The following is a 16,928-nucleotide window of genomic DNA, read 5'->3' on the forward strand; positions in this document are numbered from 1 at the left end:
CTGGACAGATACTTTAATACAGTATTGTGGTGAGTATATGATTTTAGCTCAAGTCTAATGACCATTTATATCAGGTTAGAGCATTAGCATTCAAGTACCTTGACTTACTCATCATCAATGAAATGATTTAGAACATTTGTCTTACCAGCCATTGGTGACATACCTGATGTGTCTTACATTCATCCCACAATGCACTGAAAATGTGTTTGGCAGTTCCTTGTGTGTCAGTGTGACAACGCTCACATTATGCCTTTCCTTGCCACATCAGACAATCCCAAACTCCAATACAGTACTCCTTTTTTTATTTTACATTTGTCTCAAACAAATGTATCTTCCAGAAATATGTACAGAATCTATTTAGGTCATATTCACATATTTTACATTGATAATTTCAGTGATACAGAAAACAGGAAAAGAACATAACTATAAATTAGCGATTCTGCTTTGGAACTTTACAAAAAAAGGTTTTCAAAAACTACATTGGCCATTTTAGAACCACAAGACAACATCACCCTGTTCATAGACACACAGCACAACAGACAGACCTGAAAGATGATGCAAGACTTTCACACAAAAAGACTACTCCTTGGTCAGGTCAACGACAAAAATGACCAATTCTCTATTTCAATGTAGGCAGCCACTTGTGTGACAACACAACTCTTCTTTCTGAATCCATTGACATGTCCTTTACATCCATATGCACATTGTTACAATTACTACTCAAGATGTAATTATCATTTCCCCATGAATATGTAAGTTATGTTAGTTTTGGCATTTTACCAGCAGGCATCAGTTCATGTACATGTATTGACATGAGAACACAAGCATTAACAAAAATAACATACTTTTTTCCAACAAGTACATTACAACTGTGGATGACAAGTGTATAAAAGTTAATAAAAAAGAAAGAATCTATGGACATGTTAATAATATGGTATAGACAGTATGGTTTAGAGGCATACAGCACATTATGTAAACAACTGTGCTGAAATGTACTATATCAACAGCTAGGCTGTCTCTGTGAGCTCTAAAAAGGCTGTGTCCAGCACAGCTTTGAGAGCAGGGTCTAAAGTCCATTATAGTGAGCGAGTCTAAGCAATGTCCTTAGAGTGTTCATTCAAAAGAGCTGCTCGTTCCCCAAAAAGGCATACCCGCAGTCTATGGGCACTCTTCTTCTCTTGTTCTTTGTGTCGACAGATTCAGTCCCTTTCTGGTCTGACCCTGACCAGTTGATATTTAGTGCACATTCCAGCAGCACTGCGCCTTATGTTGCCTGTTTGTCTGGGTGGCTTTTTAACTTGTGGAACTTAACACTGTCAAGCTTTTCAAACCTCTTGCCACAGTGTTCGCAGGTGAAGTTGTAGTGGGCCTCGGGGGTGTGTTTCTTCATGTGCCAATTGAGAGATGCTCGCTGGCGACACTGGTACCCACAGATCTCACACCTGCAGAAGAGGTAGAGGGGTGGAGGAGGGAGACGAGATGAAGGGGAAAAATGTAAGATGATTCAAATCAGCAGAAAGTATTTTTAGGAGTGCAATGTAGTCATTTATGTTTGTGAGACAAAATTGCATGTATTGTACAAAACCAAAATATAAAATGTTTAGAGAAAATGAAATAAACTGTCTGGGAGTAAAAACTTGAGTGATCAAAGTGTTTCACTCACTGAAGGGGCGTCTCTCCTGTGTGCGTGCGCCGGTGAACCTCCAAGTGATTCTTCCTTTTGAACGATTTCCCACACGTTTCACAGATGAAGTCTCGGACTCCTACACAAAGTTTGATGAAAAATGTATATCAAATTTGATTTGTCACATGAGCAGAATACAACTGGTGTAGTAGACCTTTTAGTGAAATACTTACTTACAAGCCCTTAACCAACAATGCAGTTCAAGAAATTGAGTTAAGAAAATATTGACTAAATAAACAATAACGAGACTATATAAAGGTGGTACCGGTACCGAGTCAATGTGCGGGGGTACGGCATCTGTGACAAACTTAGTTGAAAAATGAGGGGACAAAGTTAGTTGGGGTTGGGCACGGTCTGGAGGCGCAGAATTCAGATGCTTGTAATGTTGTGTCGCCAGGACAGCTCACAACTAATTTAGCCTCTCTGCTGATTGGGGCTCTCAACAATTAGATTTTATTTGGAAGTGATTCAGAATCCCCATTAGACAATATTGCTGAAAGCAGTCTGTGTATTTAACAGCCATTGTATTTGGTAATTCTACAGACCAGTGTAATGTTTGGAGATTTTACAATCAGGTCAGCAATCATTTCACGGGCAGCACGGTTAGATGCGAGGCGATTGTGAAGCATCACCCAGTAAAGTTCCATGCGGTCAAAACCATTCGCTTTAGAGACAGGTTGACATTCAAAGCTGCATTATACAGTAGACAACATGGCAGGATACATATGAATACATTACTACTAGCTCATACGCCAATGTACAGTATATCACTATAGCCCAGATTTAGAGTTGTTTGTGCCCACCTGAGTGGATGATCATGTGGCGATGCAGGTGGTTTGACAGATAGAACTTCTTGCCACAGCCGGGGTGGGGGCACACCTTGGTCCTCCCCTTCCTGTGAACCAGATTCACATGGTTCTGCATGGGAACATAAAAAACATTATGAATCACAGCATGAAATGGTAGTTACAGCAACATGTGTGCATTTCTATTTTCTTTATTCATAACTTGATGGCACGACAAGGTCAAGGTGTTCCAAATCAAGGCAAAAGCTGAAGTGTAGAGTGCCTAAAGGGGCCTATTTACCTGAAAGCTGCTGATGGCTACATAGACTTGACTACAGCCTTCATACGGACAGTGGAACATCTTGAGCATTCCGTCTTCCTCGATGACAGGACCTCGTCTGCTCCTTCTACATCTGAAACAGAAATGGGAGTGAAGCCCATGATTCGTCTACAGAAGTGCTCTGAGGAAGTCAAGATGGGAATGAAAATGGCATGTCCATATAAGTTTGTCTCTACAGATGTGATCCCCATAATTCTCCATGTTGGCCACTCACCTGCTTAGACCCCTCTGTAGCTCCCTCTCACAGGTCGGCTCCAAGCCATGAGACTCAATACTGGGCTGGAGCAGCTCCTTGTCACTGAGGCCTGAGAGAAAAAATATCTCAAACCATTGGAATAGCAAGCTATTCATCATTGATTTTTGTCAATGTCAGTATCCTTTAAATCAACATATACAACAATTACAGCATATTCTAATGCATTGTCTGTCGGCGTAAGCAAAGGCTAAAATACTGTGCCAGCAGTACCTGTGATAGAGTCTTCCTCTGTTGTCTTAAAGTCTGCCACTGACTGGCACATTTGGTTGTAAGCCACGCCCTCTATGACAGTGCAGGTGACCTCCTCCACGTCTCCGCCCCCCATGTTGAGCTGGATGCCCTCGGATGCCAAAGCCTCATAGCTGGGGCCAGTGATGATGATCAGCTACAAATGACAGGCAGAGGGACATAGGATAGGCTATATGTTAATATTACTATATAAAGGCAGTGCTTTCAGGAACGACAGCTACTTGATTGTGATAAAATTCCAAGACAAATTACTAATGAGTATTTTAAACCTGAGAACCGTCCAGAGTTCCTCGCTGGTCTGGTATCTCACAGGTGGTCCCCACAGTCTGTAGTGTCTGAGAATCAAATAGCTCCCCTTGCCCAGGCACCTGCATAGAGGCTGGGACTGGATGGAGGTTGGTCTGAGTGTCTACACCAACTGTGTCACCCAATGTCTGTGTGGTGTCCTCCTCATCGGCTTTGTCCAGTCTGTCAGTTAAGGATGCAGTCACTACAACACACTCATAGCCATCTTGCGATGTACCCACTCCTTCATCTCCCCTGTCTCTTCTCAGGTCCTCCGCCTCCTCCTCTGGGTTGATGTCCTCCCCTACAGCATTGTAACCTGTCTCCTCCTCGTCAGATTCCTGGGCTTGCTGTCTGCCTGCCTCCATCACCACCTCCATCTCCCAGACAGACTGATTCTCAGAGAGATGCTCCATCAGTGGAGTGTCCCTGGATGGGGCCTCCATCCCTGGGAGCTGGCTGAGAGCCGTGGCCTGCTCCACCTGATCCACAGTCACCGGGGCTCCGGCCACTTCCAAATCCCCTCCTGCATCTAGGAAAGACAAGGGTACAGAATACAGATGCATTTAAATACAGGTTACCTGGTTTGTCAAATCAGTGGTTCCCATACAATTACATGTGACCCAGAACAATTAAAAGCCAACTTAGTATCTGAATGTACTGTATCTCTTACCAGTGAGCTGTCTGTGGGCATCTGTCTCTCTCCTCCTCCTCCTGGTCATGATTCCTCCAGTTTCCTCTGTCCTTGTGTCCCTGTCAACTTCCTCCTCCATCTCAGTCTCCATCTCAAGCTCACTGACCCCTCTTGGTGGCGAGGAGAGGTGCTGCACAAATGAATGGTCAGCATCACACTGCCAGATAGCAGAGGTGGAGAATCCAGGTTGGGGTTCCAGAGCTCTGAGCTGCGGTTCATGTGGACAGGTCTGGGAGTGATCCTGGTACCAGGTCACCATGCTACAAAGGCTAGACACTCTCTCATTTTTCCCTGTAAGAAAATAAGTATCACCAGTAACAAATGTATCAATCCCTCATGTAGGGCTACTTTTCTTTATGGCTAAATGGATCAAATGTGGTGTTTATTCTTACCTATTTTCAGTTTTGTACATACTTCTGGGGTTGTCTTCCTAGCGGCCAGGAATATAAATATGACGTTATTGCATGAGGATACCGTGTTAACGTTAAGCACTATTGAGTTGATAGCCCGAGCTAGCTAACCCAATTGATTGAAGGAGGTGGCCTGGGGAAAGGACTCACATTTAACAGATGACAAGAGAGGGGATAAACTAGCTAAACAATATTAGTTACTAGCTAGTTTGATATTCTGATTTTATGTATTATTCGTAAACTTACCCTCCGTATTTTTGCCGGTATATCTCCCCGTACGTGGAGTTGAGCAGGATTAGGTACTCGGCAAGTCCAGCGTCACTCAAACTCGTTCGCCGGCGAAGCTCACTCCAAACCTTGTGAGATTCTCCAAGATAAACTCGCCTAACATCATACTTCTTGCGGGACTCGAGGCGTCTTTGTGCTCGGTCAGAATCCGTGAGCCTGGGACGGCCTCTACAACGCCTCGAAATTGATTTAATTTGATCCCCGGCTTCTTCAGCGTCCAAGGGACCCTCCTCTCCTCCATAGCCATCCGCCATCTTGACAACAGCTGTCTGTTGTTGTCATTCCTAGCGGAAGTTGTCTTACAGGAAGTGACACCACTTGGCGGGAAACGAAAATGTTCCTTGCACATCATGCATTGAGCAGAACGTTTGATCAACGATAAACCAAGTTCATACATGTAGATAGATAGCTAAAGAAAGATATGGCTGATATTTTGACCCTTGTCTTTAGGATATTTAACCTACACAATGGAAAAACAAAGGATTTCAAAATGCAGTGCCTTGGTGGTCGGAGACCGCCTCTGAATTGGGGCTCAAAGTCTCATTTTTCACTCAGGTTCAAATTCAGAGCCTTCCAGCATCATTACAAGAATCCATGTCCAACCTGAGCCCCGACAATTTGAAGGTAATTAGCTATTCACATACTACGAGGCCGACCATTTCGAATCTCACCATACCCTCTCAGCTATGCAATCTGGTTTCAGAGCTGGTCATGGGTGCACCTCAGCCACGCTCAAGGTCCTAAACGATATCTTAACCGCCATCGATAAGAAACATTACTGTGCAGCCGTATTCATTGATCTGGCCAAGGCTTTCGACTCTGTCAATCACCACATCCTCATCGGCAGACTCGACAGCCTTGGTTTCTCAAATGATTGCCTCGCCTGGTTCACCAACTACTTCTCTGATAGAGTTCAGTGTGTCAAATCGGAGGGTCTGTTGTCCGGACCTCTGGCAGTCTCTATGGGGGTGCCACAGGGTTCAATTCTTAGGCCAACTCTTTTCTCTGTATACATCAATGATGTCACTCTTGCTGCTGGTGATTCTCCGATCCACCTATACGCAGACGACACCATTCGCTATACTTCTGGCCCTTCTTTGGACACTGTGTTAACAACCCTCCAGACGAGCTTCAATGCTATACAACTCTCCTTCCGTGGCCTCCAACTGCTCTTAAATACAAGTCAAACTAAATGCATGCTCTTCAACCGATCGCTGCCTGCACCTGCCCGCCTGTCCAACATCACTACTCTGGACGGCTCTGACTTAGAATACGTGGACAACTACAGACACCTAGGTGTCTGGTCAGACTGTAAACTCTCCTTCCAGACCCACATCAAACATCTCCAATCCAAAGTTAAATCTAGAATTGGCTTCCTATTTCACAACAGAGCAACCTTCACTCATGCTACCAAACATACCCATGTAAAACTGACCATCCTACCAATCCTCGACTTCAGCGATGTCATTTACAAAATAGCCTCCAACACCCTACTCAACAAATTGGATGCAGTCTATCACAGTGCCATCCGTTTTGTCACCAAAGCCCCATATACTACCCACCATTGCGACCTGTACGCTCTCGTTGGCTGGCCCTCGCTTCATACTTGTCACCAAACCCACTGGCTCCATGTCATCTACAAGACCCTGCTAGGTAAAGTCCCCCCTTATCTCAGCTCGCTGGTCACCATAGCATCACCCACCTGTAGCACGCGCTCCAGCAGGTATATCTCTCTGGTCACCCCCAAAACCAATTCTTTCTTTGGACGCCTCTCCTTCCAGTTCTCTGCTGCCAATGACTGGAACGAACTACAAAAATCTCTGAAACTGGAAACACTTATCTCCCTCACTAGCTTTAAGCACCAGCTGTCAGAGCAGCTCACAGATTACTGCACCTGTACATAGCCCACTTATAATTTAGCCCAAACAACTACCTCTTTCCCTACTGTATTTATTTTATTTATTTATTTTGCTCCTTTGCACCCCATTATTTTTATTTCTACTTTGCACATTCTTCCACTGCAAATCTACCATTCCAGTGTTTTACTTGCTATATTGTATTTACTTTGCCACCATGGCCATTTTTTGCCTTTACCTCCCTTATCTCACCTCATTTGCTCACATCGTATATAGACTTGTTTCTACTGTATTAACTCTGTGTCGTTGTATGTGTCGAACTGCTTTGCTTTATCTTGGCCAGGTCGCAATTGTAAATGAGAACTTGTTCTCAACTTGCTTACCTGGTTAAATAAAGGTGAAATAAATAAATAAAAACTACCTATCTAGTTTGGTCCAGCAGCTGTGTTTTTTGGCACTACCTTGATAAACATGACATAACATAACACACAGCACCACACTCCCTATTGAAATCATTGGTCAGCCCACTGACCTAACAATGTCTTATGACATCAAGCACTTTTATTTTGTTTCATGTTCAATTGGAATATGCAGCAAGTCAATTATACATTTGTATGTACTTTGTTTGTGAGGTAGGCCTAATGATGGATGCTTATCTCTTCTCACTATCCTGCCTCCTAAGCAGATAAGAGAGCCCACTCTAAGTACCCCTAATCAGTCACAGAGATGTGCATCACTTATCAGCACAAAACATGCCTGATGGGCCCACTGCCAAGTTCTCCCTAAAAATCAGAGGGAGAAAATGTTTTCCTGAAAATTCCTAAGCAAACAGTTCTGATTATTGGCATGACTTTATTGCAGAAAATCAAGTTGCCCCTCCGTCGCTGATCATCGTGGACGGACTGGAGGGCTACCTGCGTGGGCCTGGGGTGAGTGGTGGCCTTCAGCAGGCGGAACAGTCCTCTGCTGCCCCTCCGTCGCTGATCATCGTGGACGGACTGGAGGGCTACCTGCGTGGGCCTGGGGTGAGTGGTGGCCTTCAGCAGGCGGAACAGTCCTCTGCTGCCCCTCCGTCGCTGATCATCGTGGACGGACTGGAGTGCTACCTGCGTGGGCCTGGGGTGAGTGGTGGCCTTCAGCAGGCGGAACAGTCCTCTGCTGCCCCTCCGTCGCTGATCATCGTGGACGGACTGGAGGGCTACCTGCGTGGGCCTGGGGTGAGTGGTGGCCTTCAGCAGGCGGAACAGTCCTCTGCTGCCCCTCCGTCGCTGATCATCGTGGACGGACTGGAGGGCTACCTGCGCGGGCCTGGGGTGAGTGGTGGCCTTCAGCAGGCGGAACAGTCCTCTGCTGCCCCTCCGTCGCTGATCATCGTGGACGGACTGGAGGGCTACCTGCGCGGGCCTGGGGTGAGTGGTGGCCTTCAGCAGGCGGAACAGTCCTCTGCTGCCCCTCCGTCGCTGATCATCGTGGACGGACTGGAGGGTTACCTGCGTGGGCCTGGGGTGAGTGGTGGCCTTCAGCAGGCGGAACAGTCCTCTGCTGCCCCTCCGTCGCTGAACATCGTGGACGGACTGGAGGGCTACCTGCGCGGGCCTGGGGTGAGTGGTGGCCTTCAGCAGGCGGAACAGTCCTCTGCTGCACACATCTCTGCTCTGCTGTATGACACGGCTGCATTTCTCTCACAGACCTTGGAAGAGAGAGCCGCTAGTCTGGCCCCCTGTCGGGTCATAGCCTCGTTCCAGTCCGAGTGGGAAGGGCATGCTAGTGGGGACTCCTCAGACCCTGTCCTCTCAGTGTTAGACCGCTACTTTCAGGTTAGGTGTACCTTGGACCAGGACTGGAACTCTGCCCCTGCTGTAGCAGGACCACAGGACACGTGGCATGTTTATCTCTCTGGTGCTGGGATCACAGAAGACCCTATTGCTAAGGATGAGGAGGACTCAAGTCTGGCACGAGAATGGCGACTGGTCATTTGCCCCAATCGCTCAATGGAGTTTACAATGGTTTGAAATCTATTAAATTACTTCACAGTGGACGAGGAAGAAATAAAAGACATGCAAAAAAAGTATATACTTATATCAAACAATTGCATTCCCAAAGACTGAGATGCAAGGGGAACAGTTTTTTTCCAATGCACAAAATGTTTTTCACTAGTGTTTACAAAAAGTTCAGCAAAGTTTTTGTGTGAATTAAACCACTCCTCCGACTGAATCGTACCGTTCCTGACTGCTTTGGCACAATATATGTTTAGTCTGTTCTCCACCCTTGCCCTGTTGTCTTCTCTCCTACACAATGTGACTTCACATTCAACCATTCAACTCCCCTTTACATTACTTTTCTGTCTAACCGTTGTGCCTGTGGTGAGATCATTTGTAGAGGGAAGATTAGGCTGATGCTATAGACGGGATAGCAGAGAACGTCACGAAAACGATGCGCACGCTTCAATGGGGTAGCAGGCCGTATGTTGTTGTCATTCTGGGTGGCCAGATAGCTAGCAACAATGACAAGAAACTGCCATGTGGGGAATCTTAAGTGGCTTGTTTCAGCTAGTTTTATCTTACCATGTCTTGTTTTGACTGATGTCATGTCTATGCTAATATGGCAAAACATTTCTAGCTAGCTAACCATCAACTGTATTTGAGACAACAAGTGCTCATTGCACAACTTTATTTATGTTTTCAATAAAAATTGGAGACAAAATATAGTGTACATGTTGTCAACAATCTAAGCCAACCCTGTCGATTTTGCCACATAGTTGGGCACCTGTCGGTTTTATTGCTAAACAACCAAACCATCTATAGCTATTAGCTGTCAGGGACAATTAGAATGTCTCCCCACATTTTTCTCAACTAAAGGACAGCAAGTACATCAAATGGTGCACAGTTTACAAGCATTTCGCTACACCCACAATAACATCTGCTAAATATGTATATGTGACCAATAACATTTAATTTGCTTTAATGCCATACATTTTTTAAATCGTATTAGTACAAGAAAAACAATATTGTGAAGATATCAAATATAGAAGCGCATCAGAATTGATTAACATTTGTTATATTTCAGGCATTATATTGAAATTTTTGTTGACCATAAAGAGATACTGAGTTACAGAAATGATAGGTTGTCAGAAGTTTCGTATAGGTAATCATCACAGTATTATCATAACATGTAATGAAAAAGTCAGGAAACATTCACCAGTTTGTTTAGAAATGAACACTAAAAATAACTGAAAAGCAAAGGGGTTAAAGATAGACAAATTAGGAACTACGGTCGTTCATATTCCAAATGTTAGTAAACTAAAAATAAACAAAACATGTTTGATTGGAGCCTTTATTCTAAACAAATTTTCACATGGGTTGTTTTTAAAAGATTTTCCCTTATTTACTAGGCTATGTTCTATACCTGTGTTCTGTGAGGGGATTGTGCTCCTCATCTTATCTGGACAGATCAGAACCTCATCTCATTATGCTAAGATCTAGGTCAGTCATATAAGGAAAATAGTGAACTTCACTTGTTATGACGTCAAATACCCTTTTCCCCAATGCCAGGGTACTCAACTACTGTCCACATTCTAAGGAATGGGACGATACCACTATCTTGGCAAAGAAACAAAACACGAAACAGATTTTACTTCTTTAGGAAAACCACCCCAATCCTGGAAACAAATCATTTTGTTGTCATCCACGTTAATTTATTTTCCAAGCTATAGAGCATAATATTTTACATATAGCAGGCTTTTAAAGGACCAAAGATTTTAATATGCTTTGTTATAGTTTTGCCATGGTAAGAATATTGCGATACTTTACCACCCTCAAACTAAACTCTGGACCTCGAAGCCAGTTCAACTCTGTTTGCATTGTTCCCCTCTAGTCAGGGACTGATTTAGACCTGTGACTCCAGGTGTGTGCAATTAATCATCAGGTAGAACAGAAAACCAGCAGGCTCCGGACCTTGTAGGGTCAGAGTTGAGTATGCCGACCCTACCACATTGAATTGTCATATTCACATGTGCCTATACATACAACTGTATTCTTTACCAATGGACAACTTAAAATGTGACAAGCTTTTTTCAATCTACCCATGCATTTAGCCAAATCACAATTTTTGTTTGTTGGGTGGGAGGAATTACCTACATTTTCAACAAACTGGTGTTTATTTAAACCAAAAAAATAACATTTGAATTATTTACAGTTTCAGCAATTATGGCCTCTCAAAATGTATGATAATATGTAAGATTCAACGAGGTGACAATTAGACAGATATACATTTACATTTAAGTCATTTAGCAGACGCTCTTATCCAGAGCGACTTACAAATTGGTGCTTTCACCTTATGACATCCAGTGGAACAGCCACTTTACAATAGTGCATCTAGGTCTTTTAGGGGGTGAGAAGGATTACTTTATCCTATACACACATTCATACACTGGAACCATCATGACTTTTACAACCTTTGTTGATCTAAGCATTGCAAGCAAGAGGTGTACAATAGCATCATACTGAAATGTGACACATTGCCTAAACACATTCCTGCACATCCTACAGCACCTCTTCATTCCCGCAGGAGCTTCATGTTAAGACCATGGCTACATCTTAGTGATACTCTTGTACAGTACACAATAGACAAACACAATATTTACAATTTAAGTGTCAACTTTATCTAGTTATTCCAATAAAAATATAGAAAATAACCTTATAAATTGACCTACAAGATCCAGTGATTTAAGAATATACACATTACACGTGTTGTATAATATCAGCTTTAGAGTGTTTTAGTTGTTCATGTATTTCTCAAGCAGCTGCCTTCTGTTTGATGGGATATTGTGAGAATGAGCTTGTGACATCCAAAGAAGTATGAAATCCTTATCAGGGATACTTTTGACTTTTCCTCACCAAAGCCTTTCAGCTTAAATGTTGCTTTGTCTGTTATCTCATAGTTATGAGAGTAGCCTACACCTTGGCTTTTTACATTCCACTGACAAGAAGATGGAGTCCATGTAGAAGCCTTGGCCAAACATCCCAACTGTTTTTCAGCTTCAATGGACCTTTAAGCCTCAGTTCATAGCCGGTAACATAATTCAGAATGCAAAGTGGATGGGCGTACCTATGGGTCTTCTGTGTGCAGGGATCTCGTTCTTGTACTCATTGGTATAGATAACTCCCTTCCCAATGTCATCGGTCTTATTCGAGCTCATCGGACTGTAATCCATGGAGACGCCTGAGTCGGCCACTGCCATGTAAGTGTACCCGGGGCCCTTGGACGGCCAGGTGTGGTTTGGGTACTCAAAACTGGACTGGGACGAGAGGCGGCCAGATCCTGAGCTCTGTTGGACGGAGCCCAAGTCTGATCGAGATTCAGAGGATGTCCTTCCAGAGGCAAAGAGAACCTGCAGGGGCAAGGTTTCTTCCAATATGTCGTCCAGAGGCTCCTCCAGACTGTGGTTCTGAGCATTGAGGGTGACATAGGCATCATGGGACTCCAGTAGAGAAGACTGGGTCCAGGGTGCAGGGTGCTGATGAATATCCCGGAGCTGGTCCATCGGCCAGTGCTCCTGGGGGGTTTCTCTCCACCCCTCCATCAATGCAGGATCCACCCTCTTTAGCTTCTTGTCTTCATCCTCCTCCTCACCAAGTGCCTCTGAGGCCTTGGGCGGCAAAGCGGAGCTGGGTAAGACGGGACCAAGGCTAACCTCTGAGAGCACCTCTAGTGGCGCAGGGAATTCCTCGGAGTAGAAGTAGGTTGGCCTCAACCATAAGCCTCCAGTGCTGTGGCCCAACCACTCCTATTGACAAACCAAATGAGAGAGGTTCAGGAGTCTGCACTAATATTGAGTCAAGATGAACAGACTACGATACACACAAAGGATATAGATAAGCACTGCACAGGGTACTTCATACCGAGTTTCATATTCCAAGGATACGAAGAATAATACTGGATGTATTTGTCTCACCTGAAAGTCACCGCCATAAACCTTAAAGAGGCCTTGGAACTTGCTTTCAGGGGTGGGAATGATTGGCCAGATCTTCTTCAACAGGAACCTGAGGACAGTATTGTACAGTCTTATTCCATAAATACACCACTGAGGATGTCTCTACAAAGGAGATCACTAAAGAGTGTAGTTACAGTGGTAGACTAAGAACATTGGAAACGTGTTGTTTATGGTAACTGACCTGCGATGAGACATGAGCACAAGGAGAGACAGCAGGGTGAGGACGAGAGAGATGATGAGACTCAGGGACACGATGAGAGGGTCCAAGTCTGCAAATAAGATAGCACATCAACATGGTTACACCAGGGATGAAATCCAAGGGAGGGATCCCTCACAAATAGAACAAAGATGTTTAGCTCACGAGACAAGCGCATTATTTTGGTGACCGTGTGAATGTTTGAAGCTTACCACCAGGCATTGTTTCCATCAGTACCGGGTCAGTCCAGGCGCTCCAGTAGCCGCTGTAGCTGATGCCGTCCAGTTTGACACGAATGCGCACCTTGTACTTAGTGCCTGACTGCAGACCACGCAAGATGAGCTCAGAGCTGGCTTGCACCTCCTCCACCTGAAGACGAGATGATAATGCATTGTCACTGACACATCTCTGCCGAAGGCCAAGAAAGGAACGGCACCATTATTCACAAGAACTTCAAACGTTTCTCTTGTCTGGTAACAAATTTCTACCTCTGATATGAATGTGTGTTGTTCATACCTTTCCAATGTGGCTCCCTGCCATGGCGTAGCTGACCTCGTACATCATGCTGTCACCCATGTACTTGAGAGAGGGAGGCAGCCAGCGGGCCTTCAGCTGCCCCTGCATCCCTGTACTCGTCAATGTCAGATTGGCAGGCGGGTCTAACAGGACTGACACACAGACATGAGAAGAAAATGTCATTCCTAAATCCTGAGAAAAAACGAATGGAATAGTTCCCAAAAGTCACCCACAACCAAAACTCTATAACTCACAGACAACTTCAATGAAGAGACTGCGGTTGTGGATCAGCAGGTCGTCCCGAAACACCCGGATGTCAAGGGGCACAAATAATTGAGTCTGGGACAACCTGCAAAAATACAGCCTCTTGCCACCTGCTGCTGGTAGGGCAGTTACGGAACACTCACTGCTGTTCTCATTCCTGCAGAGGAGGAGAGACATTTTGGATTGTTTACACTTTGTATCAAGTTTCTAGGCTAAATGGAAAATTGAGGTGATCATTCTTCAAAACACATGTTCATAGCAAGTAGCTACCCTCTACCAAGACAGGGTGAGAGGATATGGTACACGTAGCAGCCATTATTAACTGAACGCTTTGCCTGATCATGACGTACTGGTATGTGTATATGAATGAGTATTGGTCAGCAGAGCCAGCCCTTTCCTCATCCTCCTCCCAGAAGCAGGTGAGATCTGACATCCCTTCAGCAAAGCACTTTGGATTCTCTGGCTCAGCGTGGAGCAGCAGAGCCACTGTGTGGACAAGGAGGGAAGTCGTAGTCCACAAGGAAAATGTGTGTTGGGGCATTATTGGTTTTAACAATTTAGTAAACACAGGTGAAGACTTAAAGTCTCCAAACAGCTCCAGAGGAATGACTATTGATGATTAGTGATTATTATAATTATTTTTAACAGCTATTAAATTCACCAAATTGTGCAAGGAAACAAACTTTTGACAATTGATAACCCGTATCTATCTTAACCTAAATCTAAAACATCAAACCTATATGTTGAAATACAAAATATAACATGATTGAAAATAAGCGTTGTAATTGTAAACACTTGTGTTACAGAAGGTGAAGAAAACAAGTAGGCTATTTGGGAAAATGTGTCCTACCTTTAGTTTCCAAAGCTTGTGCACCATGCACGATGGATGTTTTCTGAGCACAAAATAATACACAAAAAGCCAACAGCTTATTCAGGTTATTGTTTGTCATCTTGTTGTCTCCTCTGAGAACAAAGCGGCCTACGCGTTCTGTTGTACTGCATAACTGGTAGGCAACCAGCTCCAAACGTCTGTTTTCTCCATCTCGCTTCGTGACAGTCTGTCTCCGAAATACTATGGATAGTGCAACACAGTTGTGCATGCATCACAGGAGATAAGGTGTGAGCGGGTGTCCAAGCCAAGCTGTTTACTTTTTACTCAAACCCAACTGTAGAGGTGGAGCATACAAAATATTTTCACTCATGTCTGTGGGCGGGACTAGAGTAAGGTTACAACATGCTTCCATTGGAACAATATGTCCTCCCAAACCACAGGGAACCTTGGAGAAAGCTGAGGGCCACAACACAACTCTAAGTGACATCTGCATTTAGTTGTAGTGGGTATTTTTTTCGACATGCATAATTGAGGTTCCTTATTGTGAGGAACAAAGGAGGCACGTGGCAGACATACGCAGGTAATAGGGTAGGCCTAATAACTGAAAACCCACATGGAGCCAGTGAACTCACAACTCGGCATAAACGGTCTCTTATCTCTGAACTACACCCATGTTTTTGAGCTCGACCTGCGTTATCTGTATTGCAAGGGGTAGTGTCCCGTGATAAGCATGGGGGCGTTTAGGCTCATCCCAACCCTACATAATTTGAATGTAATTTAGCCTGGCCTTACATCACTTGACTTTAGTGGGCTCAGGCTGAGGATTTCTCATTTGGCACTAAGGAAGATCACTGATAGTGTAGTCTTACATCATATACTGGTGCCTATGATGTAAAAATATAAAAGGTTACAAAACATTGCAAGTAGATTAACTGCAAAGGACACAGAAAGGATGTGGGTAACTGGTAGGTGACAGGAAAGGGCACCAGGAAACCTCTTATTGTTGAGGAGGACCACGGCAGTGTGGTTTTCTGTGGCGTTAGATTAAACCCCCCCCCCTCATCCAAATGGGAAGGGAGGTAGGACGTAAGGCCATAAATTATAGATGGTATCACCATGAAGACTAACCTAACCACATAGAACATGGGTCTCAAACCTTTGTCCGCTTGAATGCATAGATGTTGTGCTTTCACAAGTTCTAATCATCTAAACGATTTAGCATCAGGATTGCACAATAAAACGACAACTCAGCATTTATATTTTGTAATGAAGTCTTTATTTTCATAAACACATTCAATGTATATGCCTTTTCTAATAAGATTTTCCATCAAACAGAGCTTTAAATAGGAACAAAACAAATATACATTAAGACACAACAGTATAGTTCCCCCTTAATATTATAACAAACCTCCTATATAACCTATGGAATGCCAGACTACACAAAACTAACCAATTCCACAGAAAGACAATAAAAGGATAAAATGACTCACAACTTCAGATGAACATAATTATCCCCAAAAATATGTTTTTTTTAATCAACTGACATTGAAGTATTTAGATAAACTGGGTATCAGTGCATCAGCATGTGATTTAGAGAAGTCCTCCTCAGGACTTTCAGTAAAACCTCACCACTTTCAATCCAGTTACCTTCAGCAGCAGAAAGAAAAACACTATTTAAATACACTGACAAACAACACCCAGGAGAAAGCTTTGCAACTTGGGCATAATGCAGATGTAATGTGGGTATAGTGTTTTTACACAGCTATAAAAGGTTAACAGTTAAGTCTCCAGTAAAATGTTTCACACCACAACGAGACCACTTGCTCGTGGTAGGAGATGAACAGGGGAAATCACTTGATACAAATCAGCCCGCTAATATCAAACAGCGAGTCAGCATCAGCTGTGCATCCAGGTGGATAAGTGTCTTTGTGATAAGCAATGGGAGAGAGTAGGCGCTCATGAATACTTTTGGCGGGCTTTGACCCAACCCCTCAGCTTTAGCAGTGCTTTGGCGTGAAAACATAAGGCTGCTATCACGCCGAGACCGTGCCTGACCCTAACTGATGGCCAGTGAACAGTGTGGGGCTAGTGATAGGGAAATGGCAGTGTCTGTGAGTAACAGAGGACCAGTGAACAGTGTGGGGCTAGTGATAGGGAAATGGCAGTGTCTGTGAGTAACAGAGGACCAGTGAACAGTGTGGGGCTAGTGATAGGAAATGGCAGTGTCTGTGAGTAACAGAGGACCAGTGAACAGTGTGGGGCTAGTGATAGGGAAATGGCA

General features: G+C 44.1%; 3 protein-coding genes across 3 annotated transcripts; 1 reads left to right on the forward strand and 2 right to left on the reverse strand.

Annotated features, from left to right (window-relative positions):
• Nucleotides 1-285: 285 nt before the first annotated feature.
• LOC115110458 (zinc finger protein 653-like) lies at nucleotides 286-5,285 on the reverse strand. The gene is made up of 10 exons (XM_029636138.2): nucleotides 4,950-5,285; nucleotides 4,686-4,723; nucleotides 4,273-4,584; nucleotides 3,584-4,131; nucleotides 3,276-3,450; nucleotides 3,024-3,114; nucleotides 2,771-2,882; nucleotides 2,488-2,602; nucleotides 1,664-1,763; nucleotides 286-1,442 (listed from the first exon to the last, which is right to left on the reverse strand). Exons 1-10 carry the CDS (start codon nucleotides 5,243-5,245, stop codon nucleotides 1,265-1,267), a joined length of 1,965 nt encoding a protein of 654 aa, XP_029491998.1. The 5' UTR covers nucleotides 5,246-5,285; the 3' UTR covers nucleotides 286-1,264.
• A 417-nt stretch (nucleotides 5,286-5,702) lies between these two features.
• On the forward strand, nucleotides 5,703-9,056 carry LOC135564860 (uncharacterized). The gene is made up of 2 exons (XM_065010934.1): nucleotides 5,703-5,706; nucleotides 7,673-9,056. Exons 1-2 carry the CDS (start codon nucleotides 5,703-5,705, stop codon nucleotides 8,857-8,859), a joined length of 1,191 nt encoding a protein of 396 aa, XP_064867006.1. The 3' UTR covers nucleotides 8,860-9,056.
• Nucleotides 9,057-9,500: 444 nt separating this feature from the next.
• LOC115109889 (erythropoietin receptor-like) lies at nucleotides 9,501-14,957 on the reverse strand. The gene is made up of 8 exons (XM_029635137.2): nucleotides 14,666-14,957; nucleotides 14,166-14,301; nucleotides 13,806-13,972; nucleotides 13,552-13,703; nucleotides 13,248-13,404; nucleotides 13,021-13,108; nucleotides 12,801-12,888; nucleotides 9,501-12,632 (listed from the first exon to the last, which is right to left on the reverse strand). Exons 1-8 carry the CDS (start codon nucleotides 14,913-14,915, stop codon nucleotides 11,928-11,930), a joined length of 1,743 nt encoding a protein of 580 aa, XP_029490997.1. The 5' UTR covers nucleotides 14,916-14,957; the 3' UTR covers nucleotides 9,501-11,927.
• Between the last annotated feature and the right edge of the window lie 1,971 nt (nucleotides 14,958-16,928).

The sequence above is a fragment of the Oncorhynchus nerka genome, linkage group LG26 (assembly GCF_034236695.1).
Source record: "Oncorhynchus nerka isolate Pitt River linkage group LG26, Oner_Uvic_2.0, whole genome shotgun sequence".
NCBI classification, from domain to species: domain Eukaryota; kingdom Metazoa; phylum Chordata; class Actinopteri; order Salmoniformes; family Salmonidae; genus Oncorhynchus; species Oncorhynchus nerka.

Excerpts from the sequence above, each read along its gene's own strand:
- LOC115110458 (XM_029636138.2), bottom strand. The coding sequence starts at position 5,245 with ATGGCGGATGGCTATGGAGGAGAGGAGGGTCCCTTGGACGCTGAAGAA. Across the intron at positions 4,724-4,949 it reads TACCGGCAAAAATACGGAGG|GAAGACAACCCCAGAAGTAT; the intron begins GTAAGTTTACGA and ends CCTGGCCGCTAG. Across the intron at positions 1,764-2,487 it reads CCACATGATCATCCACTCAG|GAGTCCGAGACTTCATCTGT; the intron begins GTGGGCACAAAC and ends AACTTTGTGTAG.
- LOC115109889 (XM_029635137.2), bottom strand. The coding sequence starts at position 14,915 with ATGCACAACTGTGTTGCACTATCCATAGTATTTCGGAGACAGACTGTC. Across the intron at positions 13,405-13,551 it reads CAGGGAGCCACATTGGAAAG|GTGGAGGAGGTGCAAGCCAG; the intron begins GTATGAACAACA and ends TCTCGTCTTCAG. Across the intron at positions 13,109-13,247 it reads GATGGAAACAATGCCTGGTG|ACTTGGACCCTCTCATCGTG; the intron begins GTAAGCTTCAAA and ends TCTTATTTGCAG.